General features: G+C 36.0%; 1 protein-coding gene and 1 long non-coding RNA gene across 3 annotated transcripts; one reads left to right on the top strand and one right to left on the bottom strand.

Annotated features, from left to right (window-relative positions):
• Positions 1-1,258: 1,258 nt before the first annotated feature.
• LOC307148240 lies at positions 1,259-19,890 on the bottom strand. Of its 2 annotated transcripts, none has more exons than XR_013819424.1 (3): positions 19,739-19,890; positions 10,277-10,408; positions 1,259-1,338 (listed from the first exon to the last, which is right to left on the bottom strand). It is a non-coding gene; the product is annotated as an uncharacterized lncRNA (long non-coding RNA). The 2 variants fall into 2 exon arrangements; XR_013819425.1 differs by lacking the exon at positions 19,739-19,890 and adding an exon at positions 11,298-11,675.
• On the top strand, positions 4,959-7,744 carry gsc (goosecoid). The gene is made up of 3 exons (XM_079853624.1): positions 4,959-5,441; positions 5,848-6,107; positions 7,207-7,744. Exons 1-3 carry the CDS (start codon positions 5,126-5,128, stop codon positions 7,354-7,356), a joined length of 726 nt encoding a protein of 241 aa, XP_079709750.1. The 5' UTR covers positions 4,959-5,125; the 3' UTR covers positions 7,357-7,744.
• Positions 19,891-21,577: the final 1,687 nt, after the last annotated feature.

Raw genomic sequence — 21,577 nt, 5'->3', positions numbered from 1 at the left:
TCTAAGATGTGTAAATGTGTCCCTGATTCTCATCTTAACGCTCGGTTAGATAACAAGCCACTGCATGCTCCTGTCTCAGAGCGGTACAGCCAGAGGACCAGCTGCTTTTAATCAGTAATTACTGAGACTGGCTGATAGTTTCACACTAGAAATAATGATTAATAAGGCCTCATATAGAGAGAGGTTCTTTTATGCACAATGACAGCTTCTCTGCGTAAATTCTTTTGGAAATTGTGTAAAATGTAAGAAGTGAACAGAAAACGGTCAGAATGGGCAATAACAATGTTTCAAAAACTGAATAAAAAAATTCAACATTTTGACTTTGCCACATGCTATTGGTTATTCAAATCTTTCTCTTTGATGAAAAAAAAGGCTTTCTCTGGATAATAAAGTTAGTATAGAGATTTTACATGCTGTATAAAAATAACTTAGTTAAAATTAGTTTTAAAGAGAGCTTTGACTTATTTTCTGTGTTTGCCACCTATTTAATCACTAAAAGCACTAATTTAAAACAACAAAAATCTCTAAATTTAATTTTTTTTTTTTTATGTCAGCGCTGGTCCGATGCACAACTGTGGAAATTATATTTCATTGAATTAAAAACTCCATGCAGGCCTAAAAAGATAAACACATTTTTAATAACAACAACTGATTCAATTGAGATGCTTAAGTGCTTCAGTCCCTTTTGAGGATTTAGTATTTGTTTAAAGTAAAAATGTGTAAAAACTAGTGCTGTCAAATTGATTAATCGCATTCAACAAAAGTTTTTGTTTACATAGTATATGTGTGTGTATATATTATTATTATATTTATATATATTATATATGTCTGTGTGTGTATACTGTATATATACACACACACATATTATATATATATATATATACATATATACATATACATATATATATATATACACATACATATACATATATATATATATATATATATATATATATATATATATATATAATATTAATCGATTTGACCGCCCTAGTAAAAGCATAAGACCTTTTTGAAAGCACTGCTGTTGTTCCTGTTATGTGAACAAACTGGAAATATCAAAAATCTAGTTGAAAAGTAGAAATAGTGAGCTGTTATTGTCTCAGACATCTTCACACATAACACCAAACACTTTTTTCACTCACAAAATATTCACATTTAATTAAAAAAACATATCATAAGCAGTATAGTAAACATTCCAAAAGTTTTCGAGTGAATATTTTCTAATCTTTGTAAGTCACTGTATGTGCTCTGGTCTCAAGCTCTCAAGGCGTCTGTCGAACTGTTGCACCAGTGAATGCCTGTGTTTCAGCACTGTAGAATTCAGCTCAGGGGGTCCTACAAAAGACATACTGTAAAACAGGCACCCGCCATATGACAGCCATGACATGAACAATAAATATGGATTTCTCGCAGGCACCAGTATGGAATGAAAGATTAAATGCAAAGAAGCCCTTTAAATCCAGTGCCAGGTTCCCTTTCTGTCCCTGCTGAAATACACAGGAAATAAACACTGCTGTCTGGCACTGTTCATGGCTCTGCCTCTGTCTAGCACTATAAATGCAACACACACACTTGGGTGTTTTGTGGAGGTCCACATAGGAGGAATGTATCTATCTATCTGTCTATCTTGACATTCATTCATCCACACAGATATTTTCTCTCTGAGACATGATGACATGTAAAAAAACGAAATGGAGAATTGTGCACTTGATGCGATCGGGAGGCTCTGACAGCCTGTCTCACTCTGAGGTTTGTTTTTGCTAGTTAAAATGTGGTTATATTACAAAGTCCCTTTTGATTTGCTGCATTACGATAGATTTTAGAGATCAAGGCTTTGAAATATATGTTGTGCCGTGAAGATGCCGGTGTGCGGACCCTCTATTGTAGAGGCCTGTCTATGCCTGTCTGCAGAGCCACCATTTACTCTCTGTGATTGATGTCAGCTATTCAGCATGTAAGTGGTGGCTTCACACCTCTTTCGCGGCTTTTAATTTCAAATGGCCATCTCGTTTTTTTTCAATCCTTTTTACTACCTCCTTTCAGTGCCTCTTGAAAGTTGAGATACATGTACAAAAAGAGGAAATAATAATGCTATAGGTGCCTTTTTGAATTACAGAGTGCCTAGAGAGCAGAGCTGAAAATGCAAGTATCCTTTCATTCAGTCATAATAGGCTAAAGTGTTTACATAAGGGCTAAGGGCCAATCAATGTGTCAAAATTATGCTAGAAGTTAAATGGTGTAATGTATTTTTTAGTATTACAAATAAAGTAAAACTGCTCACATGTGTGTGAATTTGTATTTGTACACACACACACACACATATATACATATATACACCAAATTGACTTTGGTACTATATATATATAGCTCTTATTGACTTTGGTTCTTATATATATATATATATATATATATATATATATATATATATATATATATATATATATATATATATATATATAAGAACCAAAGTCAATTTCTACCAATGAAGAGTTCAAATAATTTCCGCATAGTTAAGCACATTGTTCCCGTTTTTAATCATGCGATAAACATGCAATTATTACAACAAAAGGCACCTATTGAAAAGTAATTGCCGCTCGTAATAAGGCAAACTTCCACGCGTAAATGGCCCTGCATTTAAGTATTTATTCCTGTGATAACTTGTGACCATTGATAGGCCGAGATTTTAATAGCCCCTCATTGTTTCATTTGCGTGTCTTATAGCCTACGTTCTGTCAATGCGGTGGTTTTCAGCCTTTTTGACTCCCAGGTCCCCCATTACAATATTCGAAGCCCGCTTCATGTGGACTAAGGTATTTCTCCTCGTCCTTCTACTGTACTGACGAATATGCTTGTTTTCAAACCTTTAAAAGGACCTTTAAAAGTAAAACTAAAAAGGACCAAATGAAGTGACAATTAAATGAGAAATAGACTATATCAGTTTGAATGTTGCACATCTTGATTTCCTTTGGCGATTTTGGTGTTTAGCTTACAAAATTAAATAGGCTAATAGTAAAATTTAAATTATATAGGCCTATTTTATAATAAATTAGGCTAATAATATAATACTAAATAATGATAGTATCCCTATAGAAGTTTGCTGAGGCCCCCTGACTGAGAACCACGTGTGGCAGGTTCATGAGAGAGTTTTTGCGCATCTACATTTTTTGTTCTGCAGTTATTGTGCTTGTACATAATTAGTAGATTTGTGTGATTCCGTCAATTTAAATCAATTTTATAGGCCTACACGATGGATAGGCTACAGACAGCGTATAAACACAATATGAATGTGTTATTCATAGTTTAGATTTAGTTTAGGCTAATCAACCGTGCCATGCCACGGATACGCTTCCTGGATCTCCTCTGGTTTCCCAATAAACATTCAGACATTACAATTGCGCGATGTTGGTGATAAATTGAATAGCCAATGTGAGCAAGCAGCATCTTCCTACATGCAAATTTCATTTGATCAAGCAATGTAATTGCAATAAGTATGTTTTAGAGCTGGAGAATAGAGCCGCTAATGGTCGTTATCTTATCACAGCGAGGGTCATATGTTCATTGAGCGCGTGCTTATTGGAGGTGTTGTAAGTTAACACGCGCGATTTCCTCCCTACCGGGAACCCGCTCGTGATGGAGTAAACACGCTAATCTGCTCAGCATTATCTCCCGCGGACAGAGCGCGACAGTCGTGTCAGACCGAGCCTTCTGCAAATAACATGCACTATTAAGCAATTTAAGATATAGTCCTTGGTAATGCAGCGGAATCTGTGGACATCAGTTCAGGGGTAAAAAAGAGGAATAAATAAATAGATGTGTATACGAAGCATTAGAGAGTTCTGTAACTCAGTGATTTTGCATTGTGTCTCAAACTTTGATATAATAGCCTAAGGCTATATTTATCTGCTATAAATGTATATAGGCTAGTTTAGAAACCGTTTTCCTAAACTTTGTAAATTGATGTCAAGTAGCCTATAAAGAGTTAGCACTAAACAGACATTTAATATGATAATGTGCATTCTGTTGTTTTTAAACAAATTAATTATTTTATGCCATCATATTGTACATTTTTAATTTTAAACAGTAAACATTAAATCGTAAACGACTAGAAATACACAAAACCGAAAGTCTCAACAGTTCTGTCAGATATAGCCTATACCATTTTCTGGGTCCAGTATAGAAAGTAATGTTACAAGCCACGTCTGCTCAATCATTTATTTTTATATTTTTTTCATAGACGAAAAGCTTGGGTGGATGTTATCAGAACCTGCTGATTCAGATGATGCCTAACAATCGCAAATCAATTAATAAGACACGAAATTATACTCTCTTGTCTCAAAATTAGTTTGTCCTGCAAATCATTTATATTTTTACATAGCGACTTAAAACCTCTCCTGTCACCTCTATTACAACACTTCCCGGTTTTAGAAATTGACAAATAAATGATTTGATAGGAGTGTCTGTTGATGTGAGAGCGAGATGATATGCATTTTTTAAAAATCTAAATAAAAACGATGCTCACCTGTTAGGACTCAGAATCTGTGTTTGCTGAAGCGAAGTCGCTATTCTTCTCATCCACACAGGAAAAAAACGGATGCATTTTACGCATAAACAACTTTACAGCTATATTGGATTTAAAAAAAACAAAAACAAAAAAACTTTCTAAGTATTTTCATTTAAAAAGAGGAAATAAAACTAGACAACCATTTACAACCAAATTATAAGTGTTGACAGAATTAATCTGACTGTCTCTTTAAAAATGCTGGCTGGAACTAAATTATTTGTTTCAAAAGTCAGCAAATAACTTTAATCGAATTAATTCTCAATACACAGATCGGTGGTTTTCACGCCATTGTGTGCTAACCTTAAGCCCAGCCAATCTCTTATTGGAGAAGTCATTCACAAATCCTTCAATGACGTCAGCGGGGTATAAAACTGAGCAGGAGGTTTAGCTCAGCCACAAACGAGTCACTGAATCTCTTGCGCTTGGTCACTCTTTCCAAAGGGAAAAAACTCGAAGAATTCGCTCTTTTTGCTACTATGAGGAAAACCTGTGAATTTTGAAAGGACTACGAGAACATTTCAGTACGGTTGGCACCAAGTCTCAAACATCTTTTCGCTTGTGATGCCCGCTGGGATGTTTAGTATCGACAGCATCTTGGCAGGGAGACCCAGCTGCAAGGACTCGGTTCTGCTCCATCGGAATGCTCCGGTTGTGTTCTCCAACTTGACGGAATCCTTGTACACAGCTGCTGGTGAATTTAACGGACTGTATTCACACACAGGACCTCCAGCTCCTAACTTACAATCGATAAATGGAACCAGGATAGGCTACAACAACTACTACTATGGACAACTTCATGTCCAGGGGCCGACTGGGCCAGCTTGCTGCGGCGCAATACCAACCCTCGGCTCGCAACAGTGTCCGTGTATTCCCACAGGTATGTTACTTTTATTGCTTTCTTTGCACGGTTTGTAGCATATATGTCTTTTTTTCTATATTTATTGCAGTGCATGTTTCAGAATTCTCTTAATAAAATGCACGGTGGATTTTGCTCCTCTTCATTTTTGCTGCACATTTTAAATAAAGGGCTGCTATTACAGCCAAGTTAAGTTTTATAGTCCGGTGTGGTTAGTTAGGTAGCATTAAACCAACACGATCATCTGACGAACCTAATTGTTACATCGAACATTTTTAGTCTAAAAAAAAGAACGCGATAAAGAATGTTTCTTGATAAGAAGAGGACTTTTTTAGCCATTTTTGTTTACGTTTTACATAAGTTCGATAACTTTGAAATTTTATATTTATGCAGTGTATTCCAAAAAATCATTTGATCTTATTTTCAGGTTACGATAGCGCCGGTTCAGTGCTTATTTCTCCAGTCCCACATCAGATGATGTCGTACATGAACGTGGGCACCTTGTCCAGAACCGAGCTACAGCTACTCAACCAGTTACACTGTCGGCGCAAGAGAAGACACCGAACCATATTCACCGACGAGCAGCTGGAGGCACTGGAGAACCTTTTTCAAGAAACCAAATACCCTGATGTTGGCACACGAGAACAACTGGCACGAAAGGTGCACCTACGTGAAGAGAAAGTAGAGGTGAGTGACAGTTTTTTTAATAGTTAACACTTAAAATGAAAGTTAACGTTGTTTTGCAGCCCATTTACAAAATGTATAATATGGCTGAGGTTCTCACACTGTTACAAAATTTTCATGATTTGTTATCACATTTTTTTTTTTTTTTTTTTAGTCAAACCATCTTACATAATTTATGTGGTTCAGATAATGTAGTATTTTGAGTTTCTGTTGATTGAAACAACATCCTTCATTGTATCAACTCAAATTTTAAATGTCAAAGAACTCAAAATTTTAAGTTAAACCAACAATTTTTATTTTTTTACAGAGTAATGATACTGACACACGTGTCAGTAGCCTATTTAACCTATTTAATTTAGAATTATTTTGTGGAGCTGCCTGTAATTTCACACTGCTATTGCCATCACAAGCAAGACCTAACAGCGTGGACATTCTACAGCATTCCATAAAAAAGGCCACACAATAGTTAATACAACTGGGGTTTTAGGAAGACAAATGCACAGTTAAAATTTTTATTTAAATTTTATTCCATTTCTTTCTTCAAAAGAAAAAAACTTTTTTTTTTAAACGTGTTTGTTAAAAGAAAGTAGACTAACACGTAGTAGAAATCAGTGCAATTGTGACAAGTTATATATATATATATATATATATATATATATATATATATATATATATATATATATATATATAAAATATATATATATAACACTCGAACACTTTTTAGTAACCACAAAAGTTACATTTGAGTTTAGTGAGAATGCGCTTAGAAGAAGTGTTCGCTTGAGGAGTAATCAGTGAAAATCAGTATCAACCACTGTAATTTATCCCTTTATTACAGATTCACATCACAAAATCGTTTAGTGTTTTGTAACGCATTTAAGATATTATTCTAGTTCGCGGTGCCAGGGGCGCCAAAGTCTATTTGGGTTGTGTGAGACGAACCTCAATGAAAATTAGGCTATAGAAATTCCTCGACCCCCTGAAAGTCAGTGAATAATTCGCACACTTTATAAAACAAACACGAGATTTCAGATGACATCTGTATAATCTTTGTTTTTTTATATTCTTAAAATTAAACATTTTACCCATTTTCTTCGCTTAGGTTTGGTTCAAAAACAGACGAGCAAAATGGAGAAGACAGAAAAGGTCTTCGTCAGAGGAATCAGAAAACTCACAGAAATGGAACAAATCCACGAAAACAACCACAGAGAAAATCGAGGAAGGCAAAAGTGACGTGGATTCTGACAGCTGATAAATAGAATATGAAACCGGAAAATCTTGCACAAAATACGATTCGGACTTTATGTACATATTGTAAAGTACTATGTGAGTAGGAGTAAAATGTGTTGTCATGCTGTTGCACAGATGTATAGTAAATGTTACCTTTAACAATGATATTGTTATTTATATTAATTTAAATTTACACAGACAAAATAACTTGGATTCTGGCCATATAATTGCCTACCTGATATACTGAAATCGTTTTTGAAGTCTTGTCGTAGATATACCAAAATAAAATGTTCTGGAATGGGCTGTAACTGACATGTACGATGGCAGGACGATAAAGTTTGAAATTGATTAAATCAGCGTTTAACCGCCTGAAAAAAAAAAGAACATAAGCAACTATTAAAGTAATATCTAAAAAAAAAGTTTGATTTTTCGTATTTATTTAAAATGTTGCAAATATTATCAAGCATTTCAATTCACCGAGTCCTCTTAGGATTTGCTTATTATCAGCATTTGTTAAACGAGGGATTTTCTAATTTAGATCTGTATGCTATAATAATATTTTCATAAAGTAGGCTCGAGAGACCTTACTCACTATTCAATGTAATTTATCTTTATGCCTGGGGGTAATGAAAAGATATTTTAGCACACTGATTGTGAACAAGCTTATTAGAAATTAGAACTTGACATGAAAATGTCACAGGATATCTCATTTGTATCTCTTTTGATAAGTCCAAAAGTCAAATCATCAGAGCCGATAAACGGCCAGAATGGATTGTCATATAATCTTACAGCACGCTGATGACCCCTAATAATGGAGTATTGAATGGTGTAAAAAGCACCTGTTCTTTTTTCTTTTCTTTTCTTCTTCTTATTTTTTTTTAACAGTTTGCCTGAATGTATTCAAACGTAGCAAAGCAAACAGAACCACATAGCCTACAGTTTAATGATTTTTTTTTTTTTTTTTAAGCGAATTTCCCTGGGTATTTATATGTAGGCTATATAGGCCTACACATGTAAGCTACGTTTATCCCTATTTATAACTGCCGAAAAAAAATCAAACGGTGAAAAGAACCTCAAACGCGACATCTATTGGCTACCGACAACATTCATTGGCCACGTATTATATCGTTATTGCTTCTGGTGTTTTGACGCTGTCATGCGTTTATTCAATGTTGTGTTGTCACTTTATGTTCACACTACTGCACTCAGTAGGCCTAAATATATTTTCTTCTTATAGTCACTTGAACACATCGAAGTCAATTTAAGTCACCTAATTTTAACCCGGGATAAGAACTGTGGCAGTGTGATAATGCTATTCTGTTTCTTAAACAAGCTCCTAAAATGTTTAAGATGTCTGCCTTATGACTAAACAGATTTTTTTTTTTTTTTTTTTTTTTTTACATTTTAGCACATGCAATATTTTTACTACATAATTACGGTTTATTAAAGGTCTCTCACTCCTGTCCAATGACACTTGCCATTTACATTTTAAATTCCAGGTAACTTTTATAATAACAATAATTAAGTATAGGCTATTATATTATATTATATTATATTATATTATATTATATTATATTATATTATATTATATTATATTATATTTGCCACTTTTAAAATGAATTAGCCTGCCCCTAAACAAGCTAACGATTTCCATGAAATAGTCCAAATATATTAACCCCACAAACATTTCAGTTTCTGTGTTATCTCCTGCTAATGGACCATAACATCTATCCACATGAGGGTGTGCAAGAGGAATTATATGAAAACTGCAAATACAGATGTGCGTGTTTGCCTGTGTGTGTAAGGAATGGACAGGTATACTGCATATTTAAAAGAATAATTACAGCTTAGTCTGTTTTGAAGGAATATAAGCTACTTAAATATGATTTGTGACGCTGGCAACATGCCACGTCTTGCCTGTAAGAGCACTCTTTTTGGATTATATTGACAATTTTCTCTTGATGAAACGCAGATCTTGAGTCTTGAAGGGCAACAGTGTGGGCCGAATATTTATTTGTGTTTATGTGCTTATGCATTTGGGCTATTTATCATCAAAAATAAACATCCATACCCAGTCCGTAAGTGTATTGACTCAGGGCAGCATGTTTTTCCAGACATGAAGCTGATTAAGTGTGATGTTTTTTACTAAACACTCCAGCAATTGAAGACATTGGTATAGTTTCTTAACAATTTGTTATTCCTTCACAGTAAATAGTTAGTTGAGTGATTTTAAATCACAGTCTGCTCCTCTGTGTACCTTCGGTCTCCTTTTTTTTCTTTTTTAAACAGCACACCATTCTAAAACCACACTTTTAAACATCTTCGGTGGCTTTTTAAAAACAGATTAAAGGAGGGTAGTTCAGGTACTTAAAGATTTGGCAATAACACAAACCAAGAAACAAAGCATGTTGCACTAATAATCCTTCACATGTCTAGTGTGATTTATAAAGTGTTTCTTCACTGAGTGCCAGTGAGATATACAAAGCACAGGACTGAGTCCATTAATCTCTGTTTTTTCGTGTGCCCCCCCCCCCCCCCCCCCCCCTTCAGGCTGTAATTTAGTATTTCAAAAATTTAATACACACTTTTTTTTTCTTTTTTTTTTTCAAACCATTATTTCTTTGACCTTTTTATGCATAGTTCCCGGCACTTGGAAAAACATGGTGGAGTCCAAGAAAAATTAAGCAGCGAGTCAAGTCCAGAAGCAGATAAATCTTTAGTCGTGTGCTTGTTTTCTAAGAAATGCTGCATTTTGCTCCATATCCATTCTCGGTTGTGCATAAGCTGTTCATTTTCTCTACATCTCGCTCCTACATAATTAAAATCATTATGCTTCTTGGTCTAATAAATGGCGATGCTTTCATTGAGAAAATGGCAGATGTTCTCAAGTTCTAGTACTGCTAAAATGTATTAATTGAATTAGATTGTGTGCTCTGATTTACCTTTTCTTCTGAGAGATGTGGCCACATGATTGACAGCTTTTGGGTGGATTCCCCCATCTAAATATAGTAACGGGTGTTGGCCATCCTCTGTGGTGTGTTTCGAGAAACATATAAAATGGCGCAGGAAGGACTCTGAACGAAAGAAAGACAAATAATACATATTTTTACCACCATAAACATTTTCCTATATCATTACCGTATTTCAGTGGGATGGCATGTGGTTTGGTACTCTGCAAAACCCTAAAATGCCCTACAATGCGACATCATGTTTTTAAAATTATAAGTTCAAGAAACAAGTATACTGTAAAAAGTGTTCAGTTCACTTACTTAAAATTTTTAGTAAACCCGTTGCCTTAAATTATGAAGTAAATAAACTTAACGCTTAATTAAAAAAATTAAGTTATGTGAACTTGATAATTGATTGAGCATGAAGTTTATTTACTTAATAATTTTAAGGCGACGGGTTTCCTAAAATTTTTTAAGTTAGGTTAACTGATCACTTTTTATATAGTGAGCTTAGCACCTTTATAGGTTTTAGCAACTGTGGCCCTTCATTCTGTGTGTAATTACTAGGCCTGTCACCACATTCATTCCAGCACGCTAGCTACCAACTGCCTTCTGTTAGCGTCCCTCCCCACCGAAACCACACGGCCGCTGAAAAGCAAGTGGGACCCCAGGTCAAGACCGCCAGCTAGCAGCAAACATTTATCGTTCCGAGGTAAATCAGCTAATCATATACTAAAGCCAATTCTTCTTTCGTTTTACAAGGCTCAGATCACATCTTTATGTTCTCGGGGCCCTCCAGGTCCAGCTCTTTAGAGAAAGCATAACCGTTTCCCTCTCACGCGTCCTGCCAAAGCAAACAAACACGAGCAATATGAATGAGCTGTATCTATGGAGAATGCATGCATGAGTGTGTGTACATTCATAAGGGTGTGGAACAAGGTTTAGTGCTGGGAAATCAAGGGCCCATCATACGGCACTGCCCTGGCTTCAGTGCTGATTAGCGGTATGGGCTAACCTCAGTCCTCCAGAAGTGTCTGCCTCTAGTGTGGGGTGAGCAGGACACCCGTCTGTGGGTTAGTGGGAGGAGGAGTGCACACTTTTGACCCGCTGCGAAACGTTTGGCCCTGGTTTCAGAACGGCCCCTGGGGAATCGCAGGAACAGGCACAGGGCAGCTTCGCATGCGGCACACCGGGGAACACACAGCTTACGACACTCTCCAGATAGTTTAAGACCTTTAATGCACTCGCAAGGACCCTCAGATTAGCGTGCGTGTTATTCCGCAACCTTCAGGGCAATTCACTCCCTCAAAAGCATGCCACAAATGACAGGCTGCTGCTGAGACCCAACAGGGAAGTCGTTGTTTTGTGACCTCATAATGCGCCCTTTGCCTTCCACTTGGTGAGAGCTGAAAGTAAATAAAACAATGTGGGGATTAATGGCGGAATGTTTCAAGCGCTTTACTCGTCTGTGACAGGCGAAATCGCAGGCGTTTAGGAGATAAATCAGAATTATTTGTATCAACACAGGCAGCTTGGATTCTGAATGATAGATCATATCTGAAAATGAAAAGCTAAGCTTAGGTTTAAAATGTCATTTTCAGTGATGTGAAAAAAATAAAATGCTGTTTGCGGTATTATATTATTAAAGAGGTATGTCCTAGTACAGTATAAACATATTGAAAGACAATTGATTGATGAAATGATTTCCTAGCATTGTTCTTTCCGGCCAGAAAATTACATAGCGCATATCATTTTACATCTGAAAAGAATTGCAGTTTCAGAGGACAATTCCTGTATATAATAAAACATAAGAATAGGTGCCTTGAATACAAGGGATATGTAATTTTCTAACTTTAGTTTTCAAGCCGCAAGGAATTTAAACAAGTATATCAAGAACTGTTTGAAATAACATGAGGAAACATGAATTTAGCAGAAAACCCAAAGGCACAATGATGTACGACACTCTGATAGATGAAGCGCAAACAAAGATTTAAAGCAAAGCATTTTCACAACAAATGAATTATCAATAAATCACAATGACAGATTTACATTACCGTGACAAATGAACTGCTCTGTAAGCGTTTGCTAACTTTTTCGGTGCTTTTCCCAGACACTATCCTATAATAAAACCAAGAAAAGCAATATGTTATCTATCAAAAGCAATTTGTTATCTTACATGCATGGGGTATTAAAACCAGAAGATTAGTTCCACAAGATCTGCAAAACGAATAAAATGTGTAATGAAAATAATAGCTAATTTTGCCCATCATGTAGCCTATCACCATTTCAATGAAAGAAAGCATTGATTTAAAGTTCAGTGGGGTAAGATTCAAAACATTCAATCAACACATCTCAAAGGCCTAGCGTAATTATGAACACATTTAAACCGGACTTTACAGATTTAACATTCCTAGGGGTCCCAATCTGCCCTCTAGTGGACGCAAAGGATGCAGGTACATTGGTGAAATAAAGTCAAAACGATTGCATATTTAATAACTAAGGCTGTAAATAAATGAAATCTTCCAACCGGTCAATAGAAACCTGAATTAGACAATAAAAAGTACAAACATATTAAATGTGTTAAAAAGTATTGCATTAAATCGACATCTTATAAAGTTAACACGTCAACAGTCCTAAAATGAATTTTGTATAATTCTCTTACATTTCCTTGCGGCTGTCTGGGGGGTTCCCAAGCCCCTGCCCTCAGTCCCCTATATAATCAAACTGTGATATGTTAGCTGCACAACAGCAGCTTTATCTAATAAAAAAAATCATTTGTTTTTTGAAATACAAACTGCCCAGGTATTCTGCGCACCGTAATTATCCTATGATTAAAGAAGCCCGGTGATGATTATCATCTGAGGCCAATTACAAAAAGTGATATTACAGTGAACGATTACAATGAAACAAAACACCAGGAGGCAGAGATAGTGTCCGCGCTCCCTTCCCCCAAGTCCAGCTATTTTCCCCAATTAATTCCCTGACAGACGATATCCACCATGCACCGTACTTTCCACAAAACATATCTTAGGTTAAACATGCAATCAAAGCACCAGCGCCACGAGAGAAGGATAGACCTCTCTTGGCAGCCTTACCCAGAATCCCTTCAGTCATAACAAATCTGCCCCGTGGCCGCTGATGGACAGCTGGTTTACAGCCAATGTCAGGCATTAACAGATTTGATCCGTATTCGAAAAAGGAGGCCTGGGAGCCGCCGAGGAGTGGTGGGTGGCGGGCGTCTCACGCCAGGGCCTCTGCGTGATTCATGGCCCGGAGAGGGTTTCCACTCTCACATCCACAAGTGCGCTCGCTTTATTTCCTTCTCTTTTTCTGTAGCATCAATAAACATTATATGCTGTAAATACACACATTATTTATGCATTACGCACACATTAAAAGAATCAAGTCTACAGATAAAAAGCAGGCGGTTATCCACTTAGTATGCAGAACCGAATGTGCGCGCGCATTCACTTTTTGTGTTTAACCGAGTCTGTGGGTGGGATTCGGTGCGGATGGCTTTACACTTCTCTTCGCTGAATTTAACGCACATAATCTGAGGCTCGCGAGGGCCAGAAGCGGGAAGCTCTCATTAAAGAACCCGTGTGATGTTTTATGAACTATGAAATTCACTTAAGACCCGGGGGGGGCGGAGGACTTCACTAGAGTAAATATTTATCAGCTTTATGGGTTGACTCGAGCGGGAGGGTCAGGAGAAGCGGGCTGAGGGGATGAATCCGAGGATAAGAGAGAGAGAGGGAGTGAAAGAGAAAGCGATACAACAGCGGTTCTCAAACTGCTCTGATTACGGTCTCACTCTCTTGACCCCGCGAAGGCAAGGGTGTTGGCAGCTCCCGCAAACTAATCTTCCGTTGCTAAGTGAGTAATTGAATGTGAGAGCTTATGTATTTTTGTAATGAGCTGACAGCATATTTCCACTCTCTGCCCAAAAGGTTACTCTAATCAACATGGTCACGCTGTTTCTCTCAGAGTGACAGCGCCGCGCCAACAACATGACAAAGCGGCCAGCCGCGCAGATGTCGGCCGTGAGAGACCCCTCTGTTCCCTGGCAAAGTGTGGACCATTGGCACGGAATCAATGTCAGCGCGCAGTATTTTTCTCGCGACACAAATTAATAGTTTGTCTTCATTGCTGTCTGAGTGGAGCACGTGTGGAGTCAGGAATAGTGGGGTTTGTTATGTGACATTCACTCAAGGCACTCACTTTCTCAGGTCCCAAAAAAAGCCAATCAATGAAATGTCAAATCAAAAATAGCCTACACTGATAAAAAAAAAAATCTGGTGATGTAAATACTACAGGAAAAAAACAAAAACAAATGTAATTTCTAGGCTACATGGAAAAGTTAGTTCAGGCAAGAATAATAATAATAAAAAAAGTAACTTCTATATTAGCACTCAATTCAAGATTGTAGAAATTAAAGTGTAAACATGCATAATGTTTCGTTGCATTATTATAAAATTACAACGTTATAAAATTAAGTAAAACCTACTCAACTTTCTGATACTGGTGTTCCCATCATGCACTGGGGCATGAATAATTAGTAAGGTTGATTTTTCGCTGTTTTCCAGGTGCATTTACACTGTTGTATCGTTGCTTTTGTTGTTAGGTTAGTAACTTGGCCATTTTGCACATCTACAGTTCATTTTCTACTCAAAATGTCACATTCATACTTAAAAACGATCCATTGGATCTACCAAATATTGAGGTCTCTGTGTTTGCGGTGGAGACCGCGTTAGGCTACTTCTGTTATGTAGTCAAGTAAAGCATATAGGCCTACATTCTTAACGCATGTTTAATTCAGTGTTACATTGTTTGTGAAAGTATTGGAAAGTTAACTTAATTATTCAACATACTTTTACTGGCCAAGTTAAAGTGACTTATTTTCTTTGTTAATTTTACTCAACTTAGTTAAGTTGACTTAATTCCATATGTGAAATTTACTTAATAAATCTGCTTGCAAAAACTTGTGAAAGAAAAATGAAGTACATTTTTACTTTTTTTCAGTGTATATTTTTATTGAATATTGATGGAGCAATATAATTGGTGTAAAATATACAGCATATGGACCAAAAACATTAACATATTGTAAACACAATGACAGAGCAGTATTCAAAATGTAAAAAAAACAAAAAATAATTTAATCAAATTGAGAAACTCATAACATCTTCACTAAATAAGAACACCTGTATTCTGATTTTAGTAAATTAACAGTCAACATATTGGAGCTATACGGTTATATTACAGGTTTATTTCACATATTAATCTTCACTGTGATTGGAGCTGTCTATATGAGCCCATTTTTGCACATCCTTAACAAATAATCTCCCCTAATGGAAACTTGAAGAAAATAATTGATAAAGTTCTGCATTTTCTCCCTCTGACAACCTAACAGTGTTTTGTGCAATGTTTTCAGGCCTTTATCAACAACTGTTGATTTAATTACATTCAACAAAACTGAAAATAGATAAGTTTGTTGTCTCAAAACAGATACGATAACTTCTTGACTCGTGGCGAATACCTTCATAATTACTTGTTTGTCACAATCAAACTGTACGAATTTTCACACCAATTTGCCAAATTGTAAATAATTACATTTTCTCATGAGATTGGGTTGGATAATTTCAGAGATTCTCATATTGACAATATTTGAAAAATTAATACATTTCACAACCTTACCTCAAAATTATAATTTTTGTCTAACTGGACTCAATAATCTCATGCGTCATAACATTTTTGCAGTGCGTAGTTACCAAAAGGCGAAAGTGGTTAAGATTTCATTTTCTTCATATAATAGCAAAGACCAGAACAGCACTGGTGTTTGTTGTTATTCAGAGTTGTGTGTGAATTTAAAACCATAAAGGGCCTTTTACCCCAGGGGCCTTATAGCCCCGCTGTACCCTGTTGAAGGAGAGAGTGCACATGTTTCATTGCAACAGTCAGTAATAAGAGAGTGTATTGCTTGTGGGATTAACGGATACTTCGACCGAATGTGGAACCTGAGTGAAAACACACATGATATAAGGTGGATTCTGTCTTTTGCATCTGTAACTTTAGCTGACGGGTTTGTGGGAAATCAGCGCAGAGCGTGGAGCTCTGCATCGAAAGGCTATCACTTTGAGCGGGCCTTTAACCACAAATACTTCCCCTTTCATTGTCCACAAGAGAATATAGGAGCACATGGAAGATTATTTTCAGTGACATACGGAGGTGTTCCATTTAAAATGCCAAGACAATTTCATTCCGACTTTTGAGATTGTATTTTGAACCCTTCTGAACTACTTTACCCATAACAAATTCCAAACATGTGACATGGAAGAACTTGCATTATCCGGTGTTAGGATGGACACTAACTACTCGGTTGCGCATACAGGGGATATTCATTACAGGAACCTAACGAAAAGGAAAAGCATAGAGTGTACACGGCTATTTTTTTTCCAGGATAAATGCAATCAAATGCATATTGTTGAACTGACCTTGTGTCCCAAAGCATTTTCCCGGGACTCTTTCCGTCTATCTGCAGCGCACGAATCGTCCACACATAACGATATGTAATGTAATCAAAGTCAGCGCTGTGTTTTATACAACTAATCAGCCTCAAACAATCTGCGAGAGAGGGAGACAGCCCGAGTGGTGTGGTACTCATCAGCTTCAATGTATTCGTTGTTTGGATTGCTGTGTTTGTATAAACCAGATTGGTTTGCACTTAACCCTGTAATATATGCAAAACAATCCTCTAGATAGTACTCTTAAGCTTTGCCAGTTACCACTCTGGCAGCTGCAGTAAACTTGGCTGTGTAAGAAAAATAGCGTGTAATAAATTATGACATGAACCAGCACACGTCACACGGTCAGGCCGGCCTTCAGCTCTGATCAGCAGTCAGGATATTAAAAATGGCAGTGCAATGCACAGATGCAGGTCAAAGGGTCACGGTCTTTGGGAGACACAGAAGGACTGATCTCTCATAAAAACATATTTAAATAAACAATAGAGAGAGGAGGTGTGGCGAATGGACTTCAGAGCTGGTGGTGATATATATTCAGTATGAAATCTCACATATACAAAAAACTGTATTAGAAATCAGATACTTCATGAGCTCTGTGGCAAGAAACGAAAACAGTTGGCCAAGAATCTTCACCGAATTACTCGCTTTGTAGTCTTGAGGCTCAATTGTATGTAAAACAGATGTAAAAAGGGGCCTATTTTGTGTTTTATTTATTTTTGCAGTTATACTTGATATATAAAATAAACATGACCCGTTTTTTTATTCATCAGCCGCTATGCTTCATTTTGGATGGGACACTGCCCAGACACACAGCCTAATGTTAGATGGGATCTCCATTTTGGAACAAGTAGCCCTGTGGGTTTCATAGTCCACTGACACAGAGAAATGCCGGATTCCCTTGTGGTCCCCCATATTTTCCCCACTGAAATGTGAGAAGGGGTCGGCCTAGAAAACATGCAAATGAATTCATAATCAAATCTGTCTGTTTCCCTGAGTTCAGGTACACCCTAAAGCAAACTCTGTCAGCAGGCACTCAGTACACTAAAAGTAATCCATGGTCTTTACACCCAACCGACAGTTATTAACTCGCATTTTCGCTCCCTGAATAATGGCCGCAGCTGCAGGCAATACAAACAGTCTAAGATTTAATTCAATCACTTGTCATAGCCACTCACCGAAAGATATAGGCTTATATATACCACCTGAAATTCCATGTCAGGTGGTACAACTACAGTATTTGGTTGTACCACCTGACATAAAAACAGTCAAAAAAAAATGATTTAAACACTTTGAAAAGTTATTTAACAACTTGTTTCTAAACGCCTAAGTTTACTTCACTATATTACAATTAAATCTTAATCTAATCATGACAAAATATATATCGTTGGAAAGGTCTAAGACTCCTAAATAGATATTTTTGTTACAAATTATGTAGGAACAGTAATAAATGAATTTATGACAAGAGACCAACTCAAAAAATCTACATCAGAATAGGAGTTCTTTGTCACAAAAAGTCGACGCACACACTTTTAATAATTGAAACTTTGGTTTTCATGCTAAAACGTATAATCTAGTATTTGTCAATAAAAAAAAAATAATATCTTCTAAAAAGTATAATATATATATTATACTCTAAAATATTATAATATCTTTTTTTATCGCCTTTTTTATTACATCACATATTTTAGTAGTTATCATAAATTAGGTATCATTTGAAAGCCTACGAACTCAGAATTCATCCTGTGAACACCATTTTGAAATTGGACGTTGCGTTACTATAGAAACGGTAATCTAAATTATTTTATCGGTCTCCTCCCCTTTTGGGCGTCATCATGTTTAATTTATGATCAGAACCTTTTCTAATCTTGACAAAACAAATTGTCAGAAAGGTCTGAGTCTCACGGTTCCATATTTTGTGACAGAAGTGATATTTGGACAGAAATTTATTAATTTGTTACGGCACATATACAATTAAATTCAATGGAATGTATGTCACCCGGTGGCTATTTTTGGTATTACGCCTAAACAAAATCTCATGGGAACTTCAATTTTTGTGACATCAACTTCAAATTTGGAACACAACTTGTTAGATTTATGGCTTTTGATTTTATAGTAATTTTAGAGGAAACAATATTTTGTAAATTATATATTTTATATAAAAGAAAAAAAATATGAAGTATAGTATATTTGATTTACTGTAAATTTAAACTTCCATATTTTTTCAGAATTTCATTTTTTTAAGTGCTTTCACTTCAGCAATAATCTGCTGAGTGTTTTCTTTAAAACAAGACTTAAAACTTAGGTCTATATTCCAAAGCATTCTTGAATTACAACCATTTAAGTTTGAATAGTGCATTTTAATGACCATTCTCAAAAAGGAGGGTGACAGTTAAGGGGTTAAACACATTGCTCATGACTCAAAAATATGCATTACATCAGTTTTGAAGTTTTTTTAAACCCCCCTTTTTAAGCTTTATTTGTCAATAACCCATATCTAGGCCTATATGTCTTTTGGTGAAAGGTTATGACAAGGGATGAAGGGAATCAATAATTTCTTGTCATACTGTGCTATGTGCCTATGTGACAATTTGTAACTCACTCACATATCATCTTGAGCGGTAAATCGCAATGAGCCGTTTGTGGAGAAAAAAAACAAGGTAGGCTACTATACGGTTATCCGGACCACACGTGACCACACGTAGGCTAAATGTAGGCTACTATACGGTTAACCTAACCCTAACCCTACCCACCCTACCCAAATAGGTGTGGTCCGGATAACCGTATAGTTCCAAAAAGAAAAACCCTAAGTTTTACACGAATTAATTTAATAAAGCTATAATATCAGCTTTCAAATTACGTCATTCTTACCGTGAAATTCAAACAACAGATGTCTTATTGACACTATTTAATGTGATATGACAGATCACTGGCCTACCTGATCCACAAAGGCACGTGAACCGATCATCTCTTCCTCTTGACTATTGCACGGAAAAAGTATACATACCTTTATGTGTTAAGATAAGAAATAACTAACTGAAATGTAGCCTACTCTCTCGTGTAATTGCCCAGTAATAGTTTTAACCACATAAAGATGTCAATAAAGCAGGTCTTGACCTTGTCACCTGTCATACGTTATTTACTGAGAGTGCATAGCTTATTAGCTAGAAAAATAAAAAAAACTTTAGAAACGAGCATAGTGCTAAATTAAATAAATGTATTATAAATTAATTATATTTTTACTTGACCTGTTATTAATGTCTTAATTATTAATGTATGTTTGAATAAGTCTAATTCCTTAAAAAATGTCGAATACTGATTACAGAGTTTGACCACAAGATGGCAGCATTGCAAAGTCAGTGAAAATGCATCTGCGGCCCGAGCCACAGTTTATCAGAACTGCTGTTTTAATGAGGTTCTTATGGTGTAGGCCTATGGTTGCCACTAATTACTTCTAATAGTATTGAAACAATACCACTTATGTATTAAGCTGAGATCGCGACTTGTGTCATGTTGCACTGCTTGTAATTAGACCTACACCAATTATATTAGGCGTTGCAAGAACCCCCACTAACATCTGTCTGCGTGCTCGTAACACGTGACTGGATAAAACACAGTGCCTGTATGTATCTGCAGACCTAGAGTTATGCAATGGCTCTCTGGACTGGTCTTCACATAAGTGGTGTTATCAAAAAAAAAAAAAAAAAAAAAAATTTTACGTGGTGTTATCTGAGCAGGCAATAAATGTCATGCTTACACAGAAGTTAATTGCTGGACTGGTTGTTCTCATTTGACATCACTGATGTGTTGCATATGTGACTCTATAAGAAGAAAACAGATCATGTTGTGGACACTGCATGTTGTTGGGTTGCTAGGTAACATACAGGCCAAGTGCACAATGAACTAAATCTCCTGAATATTTATACCTCAGGAAATTGAAACATCTGGTGGCGTTTGTGAAGTGCTGATTGGCTTCAGAGTAGCTGCTGTAGCAAACCTCTGTTACTCTAGGCTGTTGTGTTGTGCTCTCCCATACAGGTGGCAGTTGTTTCCACGAAACAGAGTGGATCTAATTAAAGATCCTGTCATTGGAGGATAATAGGTTTCTCACTAATTAAGAACCGCTGTGGCTGATGATGATGATGTGTAATCTGTTCGGCTCTTGCTTAGCACAGCTTTCAAACATAGAGCTGGAATGTATAGTTTAAACTGTCAGTCAAACAAGAATTGAAATACTTAGGAAAAAGGCATTTTCACAAACAACCCAGAATTTTGTATTTTTTATTAAATATTAATGTTTTTTTTTAATTTTTTTTATTTCCTTTCAGAATTTTATATTAGGCTATTACTTTTAGAAATAAAATAGTTTTATTTTAGTAGGCTCAGTGAATATAGTAAATAATAATCAACCTTTGTTTGAGTAAATAAATGTTTTATTAGATTTAGTGATTTTATTTATTCTCTATGATATTTATGAATATAAATAAACCGAGCAAAAATAGTGCTGTATATGTATAGATAAAATTATAATAATATTATCAGTGATTAATCCAAGGTGACAAGAGTGTAAGAGAATAATACAAGAGTGCTACCAAAACTATTTTCTTTATTTTTTGTAATTGTAAGCACATTAGTGATTTTGTTTTATTTGATTTGATCATAATCTGTCAATTTTCTCAAAAAAAAAAACAAAAAAAAAAGAAATGGCTATTGTAGTTATTCTTTATGTATAAACAAATTATATCACATCTACACATAGTGGCCTGCTTGTTTGATT

The sequence above is a fragment of the Squalius cephalus genome (assembly GCF_949319135.1).
Source record: "Squalius cephalus genome assembly, chromosome: 20".
Classification (NCBI taxonomy): Eukaryota; Metazoa; Chordata; class Actinopteri; order Cypriniformes; family Leuciscidae; genus Squalius; species Squalius cephalus.
The sequence above is the reverse complement of the archived record's forward strand: the minus strand, read 5'-3'. Positions and strand labels throughout refer to the sequence as shown.

What these genes read in the sequence shown, in the direction of transcription:
- gsc (XM_079853624.1), top strand. Translation starts at nt 5,126, where the DNA reads ATGCCCGCTGGGATGTTTAGTATCGACAGCATCTTGGCAGGGAGACCC. An exon ending in GTGTCCGTGTATTCCCACAG is followed by an intron (nt 5,442 to 5,847) that starts GTATGTTACTTT and finishes TCTTATTTTCAG; the next exon opens with GTTACGATAGCGCCGGTTCA. An exon ending in TACGTGAAGAGAAAGTAGAG is followed by an intron (nt 6,108 to 7,206) that starts GTGAGTGACAGT and finishes TTCTTCGCTTAG; the next exon opens with GTTTGGTTCAAAAACAGACG.